Below are 23,599 nucleotides of genomic sequence, written 5' to 3'. Positions count from 1 at the left end.
GAAATAGGGAAACATCCGACACAGTACAATCCCTTCCTACGTTGGCGGCATAGTTTATGGGATTCGAGTATGGACTATACTTTTACCCAATTTGGTTCTCAATACTCCTCCCAAGACTCAATACGCACATATCTATCAAGTGAGTAAAATATTCAAAATACTCATTTAGTCTCTTAGGACTTAATTTCAAATCAACTCATTTAGTCTGATTGGACTCTTTTCAAAACTCAATCAATCTGGTCTCATTGGACTTTCTTTCAAATCAACTCATCTCAATCATCAAACTCTTCTCTTCAAATTTGATACCATCTCAGCTCAATGGATATAGAAAAATATTATATGCATTTAAAATATAATTCCAACTTCTCAACTCTACCTCAAAATAGACACTTTTATGTAAAAATATTCAACTTATTTATACTCAAAATATTAATGTTAAAAAAAACGATAATTTGGAGGCTCCTCAAACTCAACTCATACTTAAACTCCTTTTTAAATCAAAGATGAAAATAATCATTCTTTAAACTCAAAATAGTGTATAAATAGTTTATGCAAAAAGGTTTACAAATTATTTATTTAAAACTCCTTCTCAAAAGATCATTTATTTTCAAAATGTTCATAAGACTCCAATCAACTCAAATTATGCAAACCACATATCACATAATCACATTAGACTCCAATCCACTTCATCACACAACATCCTTATCAACATAACCTCTTCATTCACATCATCGTTAAATATCATCATTCACATCATCATCAAACATCATCATCACATCATCATCAAATATCATTATTCACATCATCATCAAACATCATCATCACATCATCATCAAACATCATCATCACATCACAATCAAACATCTACTCCAAAATCCTTATTTAATTCTATATTATATTTATAGAAACAAAAGTGACATTCTAGCTCTACCAACGTTTTATTTCTTTTTATGCCATTCACATTGTAACTATCCCAATTCTCATATAACTCACAATCAATTCATCAAACTCAAGTAAAAGAATACCTCGTTTCACTATAAAAATAATATTATTTTTATTATACATAAAAATCATCAATCTCATCCTCAAGATAAATTATGACCAAAAAAAAATCTCATCTTGGATTCATGTGAATGAATACATGAATCCATACCCTCAACAAAGTCAACTCAAGAACATCATTAACACATTTTAGTAATATTCTATAGTTTAGGAAATTTCAACAAAAATCTTCATAAAAGGTTCAAATCTTTCACAACTTCTATCCAACACATCTATGGGCATATGGAAGAACTCAATCCATATTTTAGGTTAGCCTTACATACCTTAGAGTAGATTTTGAAGAAACCTTGTTGTTGGGTCTTCAATGAGAAGCTTGAATCCTTGAGCTTTTGAGGGCAAATTCTTGTTGGAGATGTTTGGAAGAGAAGAGGGGATGAAGATTAGGATTTTTGGGAGGTGAGGAGGCTGAAAATATCATTCCAAAACATTCCAAGTTGGGTATATATAATTAGGGAAAAAGTCCAAGTTGCCCCTCTTCAAAAATCTGGAAAATTGGGCAAAACTCTTGCTGGCGCTATAGTGGCGCGTCACGCCACTGCAGCGCCAAGCCAAAATAGGCTTAAAACCCTGCACATCTAATAGTGGCGCGTCGCGCCAAGGACCAAACTACTGAGGCTGTTTTCTGGCGCTATAGTGGCGCGTCACGCCACTGGAGCGCCAAGCCTAAATTTCCTGCAGTGGTCGCCCAGGCCTGAAATTCCTGTAGTACTAGTCTGTAGTAAAATGGTCATAACTTTTGACTCCGAACTCTAAAAATTGCAATCTTGGTGGAGTTGGAAAGAAGACTCAAAGACTTTAATTTGGTAGGTCATGGTCCACCCAGTTCATTATATTCTAGAAGATATGGTCGTTTGAAGTTGACCCTTATACTAACCCATCCGGAAACTTAATCGATTGGAAATCTTTAGACTCGATTTGGTGTTAGAGATCCCTTATGATCCCTAAACACATCTAACACACTTCAAATACTTAGGAATTAATCCTAACTCATATATAAAATTACAAGTCATACGATTCGAGTCTACATACACGTGAAGAAATATTCGAGTCTTTGCGAAAAAAAATCCGGGGTGTTACATTATCTCCCCCTTGGGATCATTCGTCCTCGAATGAAGGTCAAGTAGAGATGGACTCGAGGAATGAATAACAATTGAGACTCAATCAAATTAAGCAATCTAGACAATCAACTATTCCAACTCAAGAATAGCCAAATCAATTCAAGTCAAGAGTAGGGACATTTCCTTCGTCATTCTCATCATTAGGCACGAATAGAAAATCGAAACCCTATCAATCGAATCATTAAAACATCTAGGTCATCAACCGTCGAACTTCAATTCATGAGTGACATCCTTAATTCTCTTTATAATTTCGTACGGGCAATATATCGGTGCCCAAGCTCCCCTTTCTTTCCAAGCCTCATAACACCCTTCACGTATATCCAATCACTTCCCCAAAAGTCAACAATAGCCTACTCCCATCACTCTCATAGTGACCACCACACACTTAAGCCTATCACTCTAACCACTTTAACCCTATCTAAGAATTGTCATGCTTACTTTAACGCTTCTACTTTCATTATTATATGACCTCTTACCCGGAGACACACTAACATACTCTTATCTATCTATTGCACATCACAAGGTCTCATCTCGCTCCTTTTCCACACATCTATCCTCAACTAGACAAGTTCAACACAACTATCACAATCAAGAAACACTTACCCTTCCCCACCTACTCTCACTCAACTCCGCCTGCTATCATCTTGGCCAACTCATCACTATCGAAAGCTCAAAACTTACCTTGGTTCATTTCTCATAACCAATGACCATCCACATATTACTAATACAGGTACATTTCTCACCAACAATCAAACGACTCCTTTAAGGCTCGTTTGGTAGAGGATATAAAATAATGCTAAATAGAGTATATTAGTAATGTTTATATTAGTTGTGATTGCATTAATTATACATAAATTATTTCTTATGTATTATTTAGTTCGTTGTGTTAAAAATAACTTACATTGCATAAAAATATTTATTTATAAAGATATTCTCAACAATTATGATGACAAATATATAAAAAAGATTTTGAGGAATAATTGAATCTCTAACCATGCTAATGTACACATTAAATTTTATTACATATCTTAATACACATTAAAGTAATATATACATAGCATAAAAAATATATCAAAATAAGATATTAATAATACATAAAATTAATATATGCATTATTTTTATTAATGAAGATTTTGTCAGCTGCTTTTAGACCCAACGGTTACATTCCGCATTTCCGTTCCAACTCAATCATATACACCTAATCATCATTTTCTGGCACAACTATATAAGTCATTCATCTACTCCATTTCTTATTCGTTTTCTGCCTTTCGAAACCCTAGAAAATTCCTAATTTCTAGCCTAGATTCCCTCTCCACCGTAGAAATCTCCCAGCAATTTCGCCGATAAACCCCAAATCCCTAGATCTGATCCACATTTCTGAATTCACCTCAATTAGAAAAAAATTTGACGTTTTTCAGTCGAAATTTTTACGTATGGTGGGCATGGGAAGGGTTGAAAAAGAGGCAATTGCCAAACCCTACTCATCGTCCTCCCCTTCATCATCATCTACGGTGACTACGTCAACATCGGTGACGGAGACGGTGAATGGCTCTCATGATTTTAAGATTACTGGGTATTCTTTGTCCAAGGGGATTGGGATTGGAAAGTACGTCGCTTCCGATACGTTTATGGTAGGTGGGTATACGTGGGCGATTTATTTCTATCCTGATGGGAAGAGTACTGAAGATAATTCAACATATGTGTCGTTATTTATTTCTCTAGCAAGCGAAGGGACGGATGTAAGGGCTCTTTTTGAGCTGACGCTAATTGATCAAAGTGGTAAGAGTAGGCATAAAGTGCATAGCCATTTTGGGAGAGCGTTGGAGAGTGGACCGTACACTCTTAAATACCGTGGAAGCATGTGGTGAGTTTCATGTGCTATACAGTTCTTGTTGTGGGTTGGTTATGATTTTCCCTGACCCCCATGATCCTTTACCACTGAGACTCAATTAATTGGCTAGTTTGCTCTTGTTTGGTGGTTATGATTTCCCGACCTCAATCCTTTTTGATTAAAGGAAGTAAGCAATAATAGTTCATCTATAATATTCTCGTAAAAGAAAAGATTGAATAGTAATGTGGTGTTCTCCTGCGCCATAATAATGGATAAGGTCGTCAAATTGTAGGACTAGCACTTTTCTGTGCTTAGATGGCATTTCAGTGCAGTAGACATGCTAAAATGTGCTGTTGGTAACTTTGCTCAATTAAAATGTAGCTAGCAACAACAATAACATTCCCAATGTAATCCCACAAGTAGAGGTCTAGATAGAGTAGGATGTATGCAGATCTCATCCCTACCACCTTCCTTAGGTAGAAAAGTTGCTTCCGATAGACCCTCAGCTCAAAAATGTAGTTGACAAACTTAAATATTAGTTGTTAATGAATTGAAAATTTTATGGTTATGATATGTATTGATCAATTAGCGATTAGGTACTGGAAATTTGGAGAATTAGTCACTTAATGTGAATTATATGTTAGAATAAACTATAAACACAACTACTAATAATTACATAGATCGAGAACACCTATATAATATAGTGAAATACGGAAAAAGGAGGTGCATACCTTTATCCATCATAGACATGACCAACTAAAGACGAGCTAGACTAAGTCTTCCTCTCCTTAAGATTATGACGACTGGCACCATATGGGAATGCGTCTTAGTTAGCCTCATATTTATAGGCTTAAAAGCTTTAACGTAGTGTGCCTCCTCATTACGAGCTCATTGGTCTTCAACAAGCCTACACTATTGCCAGCCCACACATATGACATGAAATGAATACATGCCCATATGGAATCCACACAAATACACGGTCGTGTCTTGTCCAACAACTACTAACATTCAGTCCATTTTACTAAAACATAATAAGCTAATGTTAAGTCCACATTTGCAACGGTTGGGTCTGATTATAGGTACCATCCATTCTTAACCTTGACAAAAAATAATCCTAACATTCTCCCACTTGGACAACATTAACTTATTATTGCATTTTAGTAAAACGGGCTAAATGTTAGTAGTTGTTGGATAAGACACATGTTTTTGTGTGGATTCTATATGGGCCTGTATCTATTTTATGTCATATGTGTGGGTTGACAATAGTGTAGGCCTGTTGAAGACCACTGAGTCCGTAATGGGGAGGCACACTAGGTTAAGGCTTTTTAAGCCTATAAATATGAGCTAGGTCCCCTCTCCTGGTTTAACCTAAGATGCATTCCCATTACGGGCTCACTGGTCTTCAACAGGCCTACACTATTGCCCACACATATGTCATGAAATGGAATCCACACAAATAAACTGCCAGTGTCTTGTCCAACAACTACTAACTTCAGCCCGTTTTACTAAACCATAATAATAAGTTAATGGTTAAGTCCATATTTATACATAATTCTAACATTACAAGCTTATCATTTTTTCAATTGAATCACGATTTTAACATAATTTTTGAACCTGGTTTACAAATTCTTACTTTACTTGCTTTAGTTCAATTCTATGTTCTCAGTTCCTTTTTTCACATGGTTATTTTTCTTGCATTACACATATGTTCTCTTATATTTTTCATCTGGCCTTTTTATTGGTTAAAGAAGAACCCTTTGGTTGTGCTTTCTGCTTAAATCTTGACAAACCTTGACACATTTCTTAGGCGTTTTTGGTTTGGCAACACTTTTCTAAAACAATCCATGTGTTTTACTGATCATATTCTTTCCTCACTGACTTTAAGATTTTCCTTCCTTTTCATTTTCCATTTTGATTATATGTAACACAAAATTGAAGATTTTATGTATATGGTTGTATAATAGAGACAAATATCATCATGGTAATGAAATGATCAAAATGTTTATTTTTTCCTATGTGCTCATCTCAAAGCTAGACCGTTGAAGATTTTCTAGTACTGACAAGTGACACCTACTCTGCCTCCTTCAAATATATGGGCTTATGTTGTGATACCCTTGTGATTTTGTGACACCGAGTGCTTTGATCTTGTCTTTGTGAATCAGAGTATAGATTTGCCGAACTTTTACTATAAGAAACTGCAGGCAGCATTTTCCTTGCACGGCTCATTAGTCATCATCTCCATAACCTTTACATGCTTATTCAGTCTTATTCTTGTAACTTCTATTTTCATTACTCGACTTGAGCAACGGCGTACTGTTTGTGTTTCATAAGAGCTTTTGAAGTCTGTTGAAGCTTGGTGGTGGTTTTCTTGTAGATTGAAATTCTTAGCAAGAGTTTACTATTTCAGTCTTAATACCAGAATTCACTAGCAAGATTTGACTTAAAAGTTTTTAATTCACATCTTAACTTCTCTAGCCATGTTTTGGAACATTTCTTTTATTCAACACACAGCGTGCAATAATCTACATGACCAAATTATGGTTCTGCAGGGGATATAAGCGTTTCTTTAAAAGAACTGCTTTAGAATCATCAGACTACCTGAAGGATGATTGCCTGCAAGTTCATTGTTGTGTTGGTGTAGTGAGGTCTCGCACCGAAGGACCTAAAACCTACTCGATTCCTCTATCTCCATCAGATATTGGACTGCATTTTGGACGGCTCCTTGAAAGTGGGAAGGATACTGATGTGAACTTCGACGTTAATGGAGAGGTATTTGCTGCTCACAAATTGGTACTTGCTGCAAGGTCACCTGTGTTCAGAGCCCAACTTTTTGGTCCAATGAAGGATCAAAATACAGAGCATATAAACGTAGAAGACATGGAAGCCCCAGTTTTTAAGGTCAAAGCCTTGTACTACCTCCCACCCATTTCCTGCCCTTATCTTGATTTGACTGCTTGTAGTGTATCTATCATTAACACAATCTGTAATTATTCAAGATACCACCTGCTGAACTTAATAACCTGCAAAGCTGTACTACTACAGAACTTCTCATCCATCCATTCTCTCAGTTGTCATTGCTTCTTCTATCACAGTGAGATCAGGCAATTTTTTCAATGCTCCATTTATTTGTTATTTTCTGCCTCTTTCTTTTACGCATTGATCTGATCCCTACTTTTAGGCATGATCAATGTTCTTAAAGGCTCACTTGAGGCGCTTTTAAGTCTTGAGGTTAGATACAACATAAGCTAGGCGTTTTGCCTCCCTTTTGGTGCTGTTCCAGTGTAGGCACCGAGGCGCTAATGGTGCACATCATTGCCTATTTACTATATATTGGCTTGGGTGATGCATCAAATCTCAATGAATTGTTATGGATGTATTTGTATGATTAGGAGAATATAAATACATAAAATTTTATCTTTACATTTGATTTAGAAATTTAAGTCGGGTGTTGAACTTGATTTATAATTTTTGCTCACATATTTTTAGTGTAGTTTTTTCTAATTCCTTTTAATATAATTGTTGTTCAAGTTTATCTTTACTTTTTTCTGGCATTACATATTTATTTATTTTTAATCTTTTTTTTTTCATTTCTTATGAACCCTCTCTTGATTACATGCTTTTATTATCATGCATATCTTCAGCTGCGGGTTCCCTTGTGATAGAAAAAAACATTGTATATCTGGCATACTCATTGAAGCTGTTTAATTTTTTACGATATCAATTAGAAGCTGAGTCGCTGAAAGGATGCTGATAGAGAGAAGCCATACCTGGAGTTCGCTTTTGCGCTAAAACTTTTTTTTTTCCAATTTTGATGTGACACTCTTTTCATTTAACATTGTGATTTAGTTTTGCATTATTTGCTTAATTCTCGTGTATGTTGATGACAGGCTCTTCTTCATTTCATTTACTGGGATGTGCTGCCAGACATGGAAGAACTCACAGGGTTGAACACAAAATGGGCATCAACCTTGATGTCTCAACATCTGCTTGCGGCAGCTGATTGTTATGGGTTAGATAGGCTCAGGTTGCTCTGTGAGGCTAACCTGTGTGAGGAAGTTGCTATTAATACTGTTGCAACAACTTTAGCCCTGGCTGAACAGCACCATTGTTTCCAGCTGAAATCCGTCTGTCTCAAATTTGTTGCCATGCCAGAAAATCTAAGAGGTGCTCTTTTATCTTCTAATCAACTTATGTTAAAATGTTACATCAAAGTTGTGATTCCGTTCACTTCTTTGGTTCAAGTACTCTAGTTTTTGTGGTAAGTTTACATTTATAATTTTGTCACCATGATCTACAAATAATCTCTTCTAAGTATAATTCTTAGAAGATTTAATTCCCCTTTTTAAATTTTTTTTGCTGTAATAAATATGTTTCCTGCGTGTTTGATCTCTCTAAAGTGAAAATTTAGAAGTTCTAATCGCATTTTCAACAATTCTCTTTAGGTACTGCTAAAAGTATTGTCCCTAAGTTGAACTTGGAAGGGGGAGATGTCTGGCTACCGTTGCAACCTATATTAGTAACCCTGAAATCAAATTTTATTATTTGTCCTTATTTCTAAAGGGTTCAGCTTTAGGCCCAAAAAGGAAAAAAAAGTGAAAGAGGGCTTGCTACTCTACAGTTTGTTGTTGTCATTTGTCAACTGGGGGTCATGGAATTAACTTGATGCTCACACTGTAATCACATGTGGAGGAATTTCTTACTGCTTCTTTAGAAAAATGTTTCCATGCATATGGTTCAGCATTGCAGAAACAAAAGTGAATTTTCATCTGGGTCATACAAGTGTCAGAGTTATGTTATTAGTTGGTATTGATCATATAATCCTTTTTATGCAGCTGTAATGCAAACTGATGGTTTTGACTATCTGAGAGAAAGTTGTCCTCATGTCCTCACAGAACTGTTGGAGTATGTTGCTAGGGTAAATGAACATTCTGGCATTACCAACAAGCTAGGGAATGAGGTTGTCCTTGACGGCGGTGATTTCAATGGTCGACGTGTGAAACAAAGATTGTAGTTGAAGTTGTAACTGCCAAAATGTGTGGTCCTTAATAGGATAGAAACATACATCATGATGCAGGCTGTAGTTTGACATAGATGTAAATTTGGGTCTGTCTGTGTCATTGATGTTGTGGTATCATCTATATAAAATATCTTGTTCCTAGTAAAATATGTATGTGCATGGTTCGTGCTTCTTGAGGCTCTTGATACATTTCCTAGACAGCTTCTAACTCTTTGTCCATAAGGTTTTCTCTCTACTCCCCTTAGTTATGTATTTATTATTTTGGCCCTTGATTTTTCAGTTAAATATGTAATTTATTTGCATTATTTGTTCTGTAGGCCATCTACAATTTTTATTTAGTTATTATCTTCTTACAAGATATTTTTTTTTTTTTTACAAATAAGAGATCTGAAAATGATCATTTTCTTCCGATTTTGTAAGTGGCTATTAACAGTTTTAACTTGACTCCAATATTTTTTTTCAAATAAAAAGAAAAGAAAATTTTGCACTAAAAGCCCAGAGCTTTTTTATAATTTTTTTAAAAACCTTTAGTTTTTTCTTATGTTTTTCATTTCCTTTGATCCCAAAAGGAAAAATAAAACAAAAAAAATTCATTGAATTAGTGGATTGTCTATTTGCTTAATATATGAACTACTTATATTCATTTTATTCATGTAATATATTTCCTAGGTTCTGTTATAACATTTAATATGACAACATTTGAAGTGATTTCTTAACCTATAAATAAGGTTGTTATTCACCATTGTGAGATACACTCAAAGACAATTGAATAAGATAATCTCTGCATTTTATTCTGTCTCTTATTTATATTTCTTGTTCTATATTACTAATATTTTATAATACGTTATTAACACGAATTGTTTCTAATTTCAATTTGTTCACCACGTTATCCATGTTAATCGTGATAATGAGGAGGAGTAAATAGTTGTTGATCAAGTTTATCCATCAAAGCAAAGAAAGAGGAAAATCAATGGGCAACAAACATGATGCTAACCTGTACAGTAAATCTAAACATATGTTATCTCACTTTAAGATGCTAGAGTACATAGGAATATTTTATTTGCATATTAAATTATACTTTATCCAATTAGTTGGCTTAAGCTTGCAGATGAATCACTGATAAAAAAAAAGATTACTATGCAAGATTAGATACACCCCATACTCATGTGGCAAACATTTGGTACAATCGGTAGGAGGAGAGTCGTGGTGAAAATGCAGAACCAACTCGGAATGAGTTCGAGGAAGCATTTTTGGATCACTTCTTTCCCCAAGAGCTAAGCGAGGTAAATCTGGAGGAGTTTGTGAACCTGAAACAAAAAAGATCACTGTGAAATAGTTCAGTCCCAAATTTATCCAGTTGTCTCGTTATGCTCTGGAGATGGTTCCGGATATGAGGTCAAGAATTAGAAAGTTTGTCTCTGAATTGGGCAAACATGTGAAGAAGGAATACAAAGCTACACTTTTATTTCATGTCTTGTTGAAACTTAATTTACTTATTCATATAAAGTTGTAACATATATGGGACAATTTCAAATATATTCAATAAACTAATTGGTTTACAACAAACATAGCCATGTTCATTTACATAAGAAATAACCAAAATCATAGAAAAATATATGGTGACTATACAATATAGCTTGCCAAAAGTCATAGAAAGTATACACGGACTATACAATATAGGTTACTTATACATGAGTTATACACTGAATATATATTATGATACATTCTATACATCTACCTATATATGAATATACACCGAATAATTATTTTTTTGATAATTAAAATAACCGAATAGCCATCTATTATAATTATCCCTATATATATTTCAAAGGATCGAGGGTGAGTCCTAATATACTTTCGACTACTATGTAACATAATAGTCAAAAGCCCAAAAGAAAAACACCTATTCTGATCGGTAGTACTTCTACCTTTTCAAACCCATTTTCGTATCAAATTAGAAACAACCCAATCTAAACTTTATATTCATTAAAAAATAACCAAAACCCAATTGAAATTAACCAAAATACAACAGTAAACAAACCTCTAATTAGCATAGAAACGACAAGAAATCAATTAAAACTCATTGTAGCTGAACCCTTTGAAACCCAAAAGAAAAAAATATATCTTAAAGAGTTGTTAGTGGGAGAAAGATGGTCAGAACTCAGAATCGCAAAACAACGCTTGAACTCTCACTGCATGAAGAGAAAAAGATGGTCAAAATCTGGGAAGAGCAACTGGAATTCTATGGTGAAACCTGTGAAATGTAAGCTGCGAGACTATTGACTTTAGGATATATGTTTAACGAAACAGTTTGAAGTTGGAACTTAATTGGCTCAACTCAGGATTATTTTAAGGGAAAATTACGAGGATTGACAAACATTAATGCTATAATTACGCGATAAGGATATAGTTTCAATTAAGTGCACGAATTAGCTATACTTTAATGAAATTTGCTATTATACAATTTTGGGGCTTATATATAAATCTGAAAGCGAATATACAAATCTCTAAAGCAAATCTGAAAGCGAATATACAAATCTAAAAGTGAATATACAAATTTGGAAGCGAATATATAAATCTCTAAAACAAATTTGGAAGCGAACATATAAATCTCTAAAGCAAATTTGGAAGCGAATATACACATCTGAAAGAGAATATACAAATATGGAACCGAATATATACAATCTCTTTGAAAGCCCAATTTGTATAATATAGTGAGATATACAAACGGAAAAATCTCAATTTGTATAATGTAGCGAGATATACAAACGTTAATGACCATAGAAAACATAAATATAACTATAAAGAGTAATTACGAAAACTATACCCATAGGAAATTATTAAGCTTAATATGTTTGTCATTTCTGAAATTTTCCTAATATAAAATAAGTTAAGCTATACTAGGCTGTAAATTGACCCAATTTTAAATGGAAAAATTAACTAAAAACACATCTTATTTTATCATAATCTCTAAAATTTTCTACCATTTTAAAAAAATTCAAAATTCCCTCTCTCTGATACATCCCTATCCGTCTCTCTGATACATCCCTCCCCTCTCGGATACATCCCTCCCCTATGTATAAGGACATCCTATCGCCTCTCTAATACATCTCCCCTCTCTCGGATACATCCCTCCCCTATGCATCCGAAAGTCTAGTGATGTATCCGAAAGTCATAAATTTTAAGAAATTTTTGTAATTTGAAAAAGAGTAGGAAAATAATATAATTAACTCTTAACACTATGAGATTTATGTAAATTACATATTTTAAATTGTGTTGTACCTAACTCCTAAAATTATGGGCGGATTGGACGGGTTATCTATTAATGGGCTTAATTACGTTTATTGGCTGAAGGGAAAGACGGTGGATTCAAGTCCCATCGCACTAAAAGGAGAAGACATTGGGTTAAAGTTCCAGTACACTTTGTTATGACCCGCCACTTGATCAACGAAAGGGGAGAACAATCTAGAGTCTTGGAAAGGTTAATGGAAGACTCTAGAACCTTGTAGAGAAGTCTTGAAAGCTTTAGAATTTTCTAGGTGTGTAGAGAGTTCTAGAATGTAGACTTCTTTGTAAATATAGAAGGACTTGTATAGTAATTTTTATTTGCACTTAAGCTCCTTGGGTGTAGTATAAATAGAACGGCCCATTCATTTATAAAGCCATCAAGTAACAAGCAATCTTCCAAAGCAATATACAAAGTCTTCTTCACAAAAACTCTCTTGTCTTTCTTCTAATCTAGTGTTCCCTTAATGACCTTAGTCTAAAAGACTTACTTGAGCTTACAAGAATGTGAACGAGTTATGAGTGAGTTGTCAAGTGCTGCACAAAAGGTTATAATTGAAGTCTAAGTCCATGAAAAAGTGGTATCAGAGCAAGGTTTCTATTAAAGGATATAGAAAGCGAGGGAGACATCAATGCCACTAACACCACCAACGTCAGGCAAGATGTTGGAAAGAAGCACCGCAAGGGAATGAAGAACTCTAAGAGGAACGAGGAGATGCCACTCGAGCCTATACCAAGTAAGGCCCTAACATCCTACTTACCCTCATCCACTGAGGTGAGTGACAATGAGTGAGGCGAGCAATCTGTGGATGTCACGCCCGGAATGGAATGGATTGCAAGGGTGGATGCTGCAAGGCAGGCGATTAGAGATTTTGGGCAAGTTCTTGAACAAGTTCGACGGTAAGTTTAAGACCCTTGAGGACCTCACCCTTGAGGAGAATGATTACATCTGAAAGAGTTGGATGCGCGTAAGGCGGCAGAGTGCGAGATGAAAGAGATGATTATTTCGTTGGAGTATCGGCTCATGGATGCACTCTCAAGGGAGATGTAGAAGCTGGGAGATGCGCAACGTCCAATGGAGACAATGAGGCTAAGATTGAGACTCCCAAGCAACCTGTTTTCAAAGGCGTTTGCAATGCGCAAGAGGTGGAAAGCTTCCTTTGTCACTTGGAGAACTACTTCAAGTGTAACAAAGTAAAGATAGATGAGACGAGGATCAAAATAGCCATACTATACCTATCAGAGATGGCCATGTTGTGATGGACGTGCAAGGAGTTGGAGATAGGGAAAGGGCTATGCACCATCAACACTTGGGAGAAGTTACGGGATGAGTTCAAGAAGACCTTCTTCCCTAATAATGCCATCTATGAGGCGAAGCACATGTTTAGAGAGTTGAAGCAAACGGGTAGCATAAGGGCATACGTGAAAGAGTTCACTACTCTCATGCTTCAAATTCCCAACCTCAAGGATGAAGACATGCTATCCACTTCATGGATAGGCTACAAAATTAGGCCAAGATGGAGTTAAAGCGCCGATAGGTTAGTACCATCGATAAAGCCATCACGCAAGCTGAAGCCCTAAAGGACTTTAGGCATGACATAAGCAAAAGAAAAGAAGCAAGGAGTTGTCATGCTAAAGGTGGGGGAAATCACATCAAGAGCAAGTAGCAACACCTACACTCTAAGATTCATGACAAAGACGACGACAAAAAGTTCGGACAATAGGGCTATATCAAGAATCAAGAGCAGATCACGAAGGAAAGCGACTGTTACATATGTGGAGGTCCTCACGGCTATTCTAGGTTCTCAGAGATAAAAAACCTTGGTGCCATATTGCAAGAGCGAAAGGATAAGGAGGTACAAGACCAAGGGCAGAGTTCGGGCACAACACAGTTGAGCATGATCGGGCTATGCGTAGCCATTGCAAAGAAAGAAGAAATGGAAGAGGATTACTCCACGTAGTATGTGGACATATCCATCAATGGTCAGCCAGCTCGTGATATGGTGGACTCTTGAGAGGAAGCCAATGTTATGACCAAGTCTGCTGCAACAAGGTTGGCGCTAAGCTACAATCCAAGCAACACCCACCTAAAGAAGGTTAATGCACCACTGACACCATGTGCGGAGTTGCTCATGGAGTAGACATCACGTTGGGAAAGTGGTAAGGTATGACCAACTTCACTATCGCTCCCTTAGATATCTTTGATATAATCTTTGGGCAGGAATTCTTCCAAAGATGCCATACGATGATCGACCCCTACCTCCAACAAATATTGGTTATGGAGCGAGAAGAACCCTGAATAGTACCTCTAGTCAAGGTGGCAAAGACGGAAGGACAAGCCCATTTATCGTCCATGCAGCTTGTGAAGGGCTTAAAAAAGGGGGAGCCAACATTCATAGCCACCATTGCAAGCGTGGATGAAGACAATGGTTCTGAAAAGGTATATCCACCTTGCATAGAGAAAGTGCTTGAAAAGAACAAGGATGTGATGCCAGAAGAGTTGCCGAGATACCTACCTCTAAGGCATGAGGTAGATTACAAGATCGAGTTGGAGCCTGTAGCCAGGACACCCGCATACCCACCATACCGCATGGCTCCACCTGATTTATAGGGGCTAAGGAAGCAGTTGAAGGAGCTCTTCGAGGCTGGTCATATCCGTCCATCTAAAGCATCTTATGGAGCATCGATCCTATTTCAAAAGAAGAAGGATAACTCACTACGTCTGTGCATAGATTATTAGGCTCAACATGGTGACAGTAAAGAACAAGTATCCTATCCCGCTCATTTTATACATGTTCAATATACTTGGTCAAGCCAAGTACTTCACTAAGGTGGATCTAAGAAAAAGTTACTACTAGGTGCGCATAGTGGAGGGAGATGAGCAAAAGATGACGTGTCTAATGAGATACGGGGCCTATGAGTGGTTGGTGATGCCTTTCGGCTTAACCAAGGCACCTGTTACTTTTTGCACACTGATGAACAAGATCTTCCACCCCTACCTTGATCAATTTTGTGGTAGTATACTTGGATGACATAATCATCTACAACAACACCTTGGAGGAGCACATGGAGCATTTGAAGAAGGTGTTCCAAGTCTTGCGAGAGAATGAACTTTACATCAAGCAGGAGAAGTGTGAGTTCGCCCAGCACGAGGTTCACTTCTTGGGATATGTCATTAGTAAAGGTGAGTTACGGATGGACGAGGCAAAAGTTTAAGCTATCAAGGAGTGGGAGGCACCCACAAAGGTAACCGAACTTAGATCTTTTCTTAGACTTGCTAACTACTATCGTAGGTTCATAAGTGGCTACTCCACCAAAGCTGCTCCACTGACCAAACTATTGAAGAAGAATAAGTTGTGGGTTTGGAGCGAGCATTGCAAAAAGTTATTTGAAGAGCTTAAGGTTGTCGTGATAGAGGAACCAGTCCTAGCGTTGCCTGAATTCTCCAAGACATTCGAGGTACACAGGATGATTCCGACTATGCCATAAGAGGAGTATTGATGCAAGAGAGGCATCCCATTGCCTTCGAAAGTCATAAGCTAAATGAGATGGAGCGGCGGTATACCATCCAAGAGAAGGAGATGACTGTCATTGTTCATTACCTACACACGTGGAGACATCACCTACTTGGATCCGAGTTCATGGTCAAGACTGATAACGTGGCCACTAGATACTTCCAGTCACAGAAAAAACTCACACCAAATCAAGCTAAGTGGCAAGAGTTCTTAGCTGAGTTCGACTATGAGTTGGAGTACAGCCAAACAAGGGTAATGTTGTGGCTGATGCCTTGAGCAAAAAGTTTGAGCTTACTGCCATCACTACAACCTATTTTGACATTCAAGATGCAATCAGGGATGACTACAAATAATCCAGAGGCAAAACGACTTATGGAGCTAGCCGCATAGGGTAAAACGAGGTGCTTCTAGGTAGAAAACGGACTACTGCGCACCGCCGGACGAAGGATATATGTTCCCAAGTTTGGAACCCTTAGGCGGTAGATTATGAAGGAGAGTCATGACACATTGTAGGCTGGGCATCCAGGGCAGCATCGCACATGGGCATTGATTGAGGCGATTTACTATTTGCCTCACACTCAGGAAGATAAAAAATACTATGTGCAGACTTGTCTTATATGACAACAAGACAAGGTGGAGCAGCGACAGCTAGGAGGACTCCTGAAGCCATTACCTATAGCGGAGAGTCCATGGGAGAGAGTGACTATGAACTTCATAACATGCTTGTCGAAGTCCAACGGGTATGGGACAGTCATGGTAATAGTAGATAGATTTTCTAAGTATACCAGTTTTATGCCCGCTACAGCAAGTTGCACTATTAAGGAGGCTGCCAAGCTATTCTTTAAGAATGTGGTAAAATATTGGGGGTTTCCAAGGCATATGATTAGCGACAAAGACCCACACTTCACAGGAAACTTTTGGAGAGAGTTGTTCAAGATCCTTGGCATGGAGTTACATTTCTCCACTAGTTGCTACCTGTAGACGAACGGCCATACGGAGCGAGTCAATGCCTTGTTGGAGTGCTACCTAAGGCACTTTGTGAGCTCTCAACAAAAGAATTGGGCGAGGCTATTGGATGTAGCCCAATTCTCATATAACTTGCAGCGGAGTGAGGCCATATGATGGATACCGTTTGAGTTAACCACAAGCCAACAACCACAAACTCTATATTCACTACCAACCACGTTTGAGGGCAAGATTTTTGAGGCTTAACATATGGCCAAAAACTTTAAAGAGCAACTTGAAACTGCCAAGTCCTACTTGAATAAGGCAATAAAAAAGATGAAGAAATTTGCCGACCGCAGATTACAAAGTTGGAGACATGGTCTTGGTTAAGTTCAACCCAAGGCATTACGAGGCGTGCATCAAAACTTGGTGTGAAGGTATAAAGGCCTTTCAGGATCATTGCCAAGGTTGGAAATATCTCATACAAGTTGGAGCTACCAATGCATCTCAAGGTTCATCTTGTCTTCTATGCTAGTGTCCTCAAGTCATACCATGAGGACAAGGATGATCCTAACTGAGAAATATCGAGTCGGGCACTAATCACAATCACTACCTCTCATGACCAAGACATTGAGGCCATTATTGACTACTAGGTCAGACAAAAGCCGGGATAACAAGCCACTTCTATATTCCTTGTCCACTAGAAGGGAAAATCTTCGGAGGAGGACATATGGGAATGATATGACGACTTGTGGCAGTTTAAAGACAAAGTCTGGGAGTTCTTGCAGCAGCAGTGCACCGTGGTTGTTGCCACATCATGTGGAGGAGAATGTCATGACCTGCCACTTGATCAATGGAAAGAGGGAAGAATCTAGAGTCTTGGAGAGGTTAATGGAAGACTCTAGAACCTAGTAGAGAAGTCTTGAAAGCTTTAGAATTTTCTAGGTGTGTAGAGAGTTCTAGAATAGGGACTTCTTTATAAATATAAAAGGACTTGTATAGTAATATTTATTTACACTTAAGCCTCTAGGGAGTAGTATAATAGAAGAGGCCATTCATTTGCAAAGTCATCAAGTAACAAGCAATATTCCAAAGAAATATACAAAGCCTTCTTCACAAAAACTCTCTTGTCTTTCTTCTAATTTACCATTCCCTCGATCTTAGTCTAAAAGGCTTACTTGAGCTTACAAGAACGTGAAAGAGTGATGAGTGAGTTGTCAAGTGTCATACATAAGTCTTAGTTAAAGTCTAAGTCCATAACAACTGTGATGATAAAATATTGAGTTCAAGTCCCAACAAAATATGGTCTAACACACACTTATATGGGTAAGGCATTGAGTTTGAGTCTCAATGCACTTTTTGATGTTATGATGGTGACTAAGACAATAATATATTTTTGACTAAAATTCATGAAATTCGCCTAATTGATTTGCTCCATTCTCTTATGTGAATATGGTAGCAAGACATCATATGTCTCAAAGAAGACTAGTGGTTAAATGTATGAATATGGGTGTGGAGGGACAAAATTATAATAGTCATCATTTTGTTAATTACAAAAGAAAGAACATTATGGATTCTCAAAATAATTCTTCAAAGAGTGAATGTAATAAATATCATTAATTTGTTTTGAAAGGTATTGAACATGCAGTTGTCGTGCTATCTAAATTGATAAGTTTTTCAAGTTCTCCATCTAAATAAAGAAATATAAAATGGTGGTGCACATGAAATTTTAAAGTGGTTTTGAGGTGTGTCATGCAAAAATAATAAATTTTAAAGGCATGGCAATGAGTTTATAATACAAATTTATGAAGTACATACAAATGATTAATCTATTCTTGAAGAGAATGTGACTCTTGATAAGCATCGTGAATGCTCGACCATTCTGAAGGTGAATGGGTCATGATGTGATAAAAGTATTATGGATTGGATCATACCACAACTCACTTCTACGGGAGGTTTGAGAAAAATTAACCAAATTTAATTTTGTCGTGAGTGGTCATTAGTCGTATACTTTTGTACGTTATAAATATTGTGATATGTTTTATTATAAATTATCGGAAGGGCAAAAAAAAGAAATAATTTTGCCTATAAAGATTGGGGGCATGAAAAAAATAATATTATTGTGTGGCAACACAAATTTGTCATTAGTTGTGTACCTATGATATGACAAAAGTAAATCAAGAAACATGTCTTGCTTGTACTATTAGTAAGCGCATTAGTGCACTATAATTTTCTTTGTGGAGGACTCAGATTAGGATAAAAGGCTAGGTGACCTATCCTTAGACCATATTAGTTGTAGTTCTGCTCATTGTTTATTGCCATTTGATTTCTGCATTGTATTGCTGTTTATAGGTGTGGGGCCGTTGTACTTTGATTATCTTATTTATTTATAGTAGTTAATGCCTCTTTCTTACGTACTATTCTACCATGACTTTTACACTTTTGCTATTACTTGTTTTCATCTTGTTTTTGATATGTTTGTCCCTATTTTATCTTTTATCTTGTTTTTCTCTCTTGAGCCAAGAATCTTTCGGAAACAGCCTCACTAACTTTCAAGGTGAGGGTTAGGTCTGCGTACACTCTATCCTCCCCAGACCCCACATGGTGGGATTATACTGGATTTGTTGTTGTTGTTGTTGTACATAAAATTAACTGTAAGCTCTAAAGAGCTATTGTGTTACTATTAGAGGAATAATATTGAGGTTATAGTAAGTCTCAAAAGAAAAATTTTAAGTTCTGTAGAAATTGATTTTTTAATTATATTGAGACCAAAAATTATGAAAGAATATCTCCAGATTACTACAATTGAAGCAGAATATAAATTTACCTGTCTTTTTCTCTTGTTTGTTGTATATAAATGTGTGCATAATGATGGAATCATATGAAGAAGTAAACTAAAAGTTTAATGGAATAAAGATCAGTTGGCATGACTGGTTGACCATTTCGGTTCAAATGTGATGCAAAAGTAATTAAAAATTCACATGGCTATATGTTGAAAATATTCTTCAAGAATTCGCTTGTGTTGCTTGTTCTCATGACCATCTAAGGTTGGAATTGTATCCCCTAAAGTTTTGTAACATAAAAAGGTGAATATTGGCCCGTTCACCTGTTATATGGACTGCTTGCAATTATATGATTTTAATAGTTGTATTTATGGGATGGTCACACGTGATTTGCTATCAACTTACCATTTTTTGTTTTGTAAGATTTTGTTTTTTGAATTGTTAAATTAAAAGCATAGTTCCAAACTATAAAAGTTATATTAATAATGCCGGTTGATTTAGAAGAAATTATATGTCTCTAATTATAGCTAATCCACTAGTTGTTAGAATAGAACTCCCAAATAAAATTTGATATGAGATGTGTTATTCAACATGTAACAATACTTGTCGTATCAAGCCAATAAAGTTCCGCTATATGATTGGCTCAAGATCAAGAACCAAATAATTTTCATTTATATTTTGAATGTGCGATATCTGATTTAATTACTCCACCACACATAAAAATGGATCCCAAATCGATATTCATGGATAAATCACATTCATTGAGTAACCCAATGATTGTGAGATCATTTTTCATAAATAAAGACTCATTTCAACCTCAAGATAAACATGTAGAGATTCTTGGTGATGAAACTCCATATCTCAATACAATCGATGGATTGATGTACCTTGCTAATAATGATCGACCAAATATTTATTTTGTAGTGAACTTATTGGCAAGATTTATCTTCTTCCCTATGGAAAGATCTTTAAATGGCGTTAAACACATATTTAGATAATTTTGGGAAACCATGGATATAAGTTTATTTGATTCCCCTGAATTCAAGTTAGAAATGATTAGTTATGCAGATACAAAATATTCATCCGATATGTATAAGCTTGGTCTCAAATGAGATATGTATTTACATGTGGAGGTACACAATATCTTGGTATTCAATGAAGCAAACACTTGTATCCATTTCTTTCAATAATGCAGAAATAATAGCTATCCATAAAGCAAGTTGGAAGTGTGTTTTGTTGGATCAATGACTCATCATATTCATTAAATGTATGATTTTCTTTAAAAAGGACTATACTAACCACCATGTACAGATAAAATACTACATGTATAACTCAATTGAAGGAAAGATACATCAAACTAGACTGAATAAATCACATTTCACCAAAGTTCTTTTTTACACATGATCTTCACCAAAATGGTGAGATAGAAATTCAACATATCCGTTCAAGTGATGATCTTACAAACTTGTTCACTAGCCAACATTAACATATGAGAAGTTGAGATATAAGATTGAAATGCGTCTCCAAGATATCAAGTAAAGTTTTTCATCAGGGGGAGTGAAATACACACTATACTATTTTGCTTAATCATGACTTGTCCCAAATGAATTTTTCTGATAAAATCTTTTAAAGAGGCAACATTCAAGTCATATTATGAGATGTGTGTACTTTTATTTCTTTACTAGGCTTTTTTTTACTGAATTTTTCCTAGTTGTTAGGACAAAACATAGTGGATGTTCCACTATCACCCACTAAATGACAAATTGTCATTTCTCTCTTACCTATCATCTGATTTCCTTGGCTATAAATAGCCTTGGAAACTAGAAAATGAATATACACGGATACAAAATTTCTCTCCATTGTCTTTTTCTCTTACTATTCCTTATTAATTTGTTAAGTTCATTTATTTTATAACACGTTATTATCACGAGCCTCCATCACTTCGAGTTATTTAATGTCACGACCCAACCCCGAAGGCCGTGACTGGTGCCCGAGTTGGGCACCCAAACGTACCCTTATCCCAAATTAGCCTTTTAACCGAATAAACATAGATAGTGATTAGGAAAGATTGCTAAATAGATCACAAAATAGATGTAGGCACGAGGGCTGATAGGCCGTCACGAAACACACGCAACCCAAAACATATATACAAAACCCACAACATAACTCTGTCTACAGACCTCTACAGATGATAGCATAGTCATATGACGGGACAGGGCCCCGTCGTACCCCTGACCAAAATATCCAAATATACAGAGATAAAGTCAGTACCAAAATACAAGCTCCGAACAAGGGAGCACTGTCAACGACGCAGCAAATATCCTAAACAGATGGATCAGCAAATCGAACTTCGGTACCTGCGGGCATGTAACGCAGCCCCCGAAGAAAGGGGGTCAGTACGAAAAATGTACCGAATATGTAAAGCATGAATTGTAACAATAAAATCATAATCTGAATAGTATGTGCAGAAAACAAAATAAATGTTCAGAATTTCAAAATACTTATCATAATCCCAAATCATATATGCAAATACATATGCCGTATCCGGCCCCATTTCATGGGACTCGGTGAACAAAACGTGGTCGCCCTCCTGTCATTGGCGCCACAACACATCATAACACCAGAGTAGGAAATATCTCCGTAACAGATCATATCATATCAGATGGCCATATCAAATCATATCATATTATATATGTACATGACACAGCATAACTCCGTGGCATAACATACACCACAACCCATGTACATGTCATACCTGCCCCCTCACGTCGGGGCATGGCGAAAAAAATGCAGAAAAGTACGCTTGATAACATATCCTGGCCCAGGCTCAGTGAAAGAATGGTTACAGTATGCACGAGTAGAGTAGTGAGAAACTAAATGCAATTTAAAATATAAAAACATTTATAGAGACTCAATAGCTTAATCCTGATGACAAGTCATATAAAAGAAACTGAGCTATAATCATAGTGTACATCTTTCCTATGTTACGATGGTCTATGTCAAAACAGTCTTTCAGAAATCATTTTTCATATTTCAAAACATAATATGGGGATCAATTGAATAATTGAAATAACTATCATTTAAAAATCAAGATAATAGTTATTTCAAGTAACCTTCGATTGTCATTATGAATTATACTAAAGCATGAATTATATCAAAAGATGAATTATATCAAAATAGGATGGCTAGAATCAAACTCATGTATCAAAATACATTGATATAATTTCTAGGAATTTACGAACATTAGCCATCCTAGTGTCTCTAAGAATAGGAGTTTCTTTGGAATTTATACATTCATCGTCCGTTGATTTCATATGGATCATGCCAAAAGAAAGAAGGGATAGGCTTTACATACCTTTAGTGTTTATCCACACACAACATGTATATGTTGCCTCATACCGATATTAATACGTTAAGCGTTATGGTTAAGATATGGAAAGGCATAAAACGTTTTTATTGTTAGTAGATTATTTCTAACAAACAAAAAACTGGACAGCACCTCCCTTTAACTTCATCACCCTTTTTCGAGTATATAAAAGTAAAACTGGGTTTTAGAGTCTAAATGAAAGTTTTAGATCTATCAAATATCTTTCCAAAACATCTTTAATCAACCAAAACGGAGCTTTACACAAGGAGTTATGCTAAATTTACTAACAGCAGTCCCATCCAAAAACGGGTTTGCAAAACACAAAATTCTGGGCAGCAACTCCCTTATATTGCTCACTTTTTTTCCACTTTCAAATCAGTCATAAAATCCCCAAGCAACATCAATAATCACACCTTCAAATTCCATGTCAAGACAAGACAAGACGATATTCAAAAATACTCCAAATCTGTCCATTTTAATACCAACACTAATCATGGGATTTTCTTGCTTCCAAGTCCATTTAATACAAGTTAATATCTTCATTATAACCTTAATTATCATTAATATTCCAATCTCAACAAGAACAATAACAACCTATCAAAATAGCCCTTAACTAACAACATAAAGATGTTCAAAAACCTCATAAACACCTACCACAAGCCAAACAAACCACCTA

The 23,599-nt window shown here is 36.1% G+C and overlaps 1 protein-coding gene and 1 long non-coding RNA gene across 2 annotated transcripts; one reads left to right on the top strand and one right to left on the bottom strand.

Moving 5' to 3' along the window:
• Window positions 1-3,360: 3,360 nt before the first annotated feature.
• LOC129882857 (BTB/POZ and MATH domain-containing protein 2-like) lies at window positions 3,361-9,333 on the top strand. Its single transcript, XM_055957343.1, has 4 exons — window positions 3,361-4,044; window positions 6,561-6,909; window positions 7,899-8,175; window positions 8,844-9,333. The coding sequence occupies exons 1-4, from the start codon at window positions 3,614-3,616 to the stop codon at window positions 9,020-9,022; spliced, it is 1,236 nt and encodes a 411-aa protein (XP_055813318.1). The 5' UTR covers window positions 3,361-3,613; the 3' UTR covers window positions 9,023-9,333.
• A 12,346-nt stretch (window positions 9,334-21,679) lies between these two features.
• On the bottom strand, window positions 21,680-22,944 carry LOC129882859 (uncharacterized). Its single transcript, XR_008765838.1, has 2 exons — window positions 22,912-22,944; window positions 21,680-21,913 (listed from the first exon to the last, which is right to left on the bottom strand). It is a non-coding gene; the product is annotated as an uncharacterized LOC129882859 (long non-coding RNA).
• Between the last annotated feature and the right edge of the window lie 655 nt (window positions 22,945-23,599).

The sequence above is a fragment of the Solanum dulcamara genome, chromosome 3 (assembly GCF_947179165.1).
Source record: "Solanum dulcamara chromosome 3, daSolDulc1.2, whole genome shotgun sequence".
Classification (NCBI taxonomy): Eukaryota; Viridiplantae; Streptophyta; class Magnoliopsida; order Solanales; family Solanaceae; genus Solanum; species Solanum dulcamara.
Note: the sequence above shows the minus strand (reverse complement) of the source record. Positions and strands in the feature narration are given on the sequence as shown.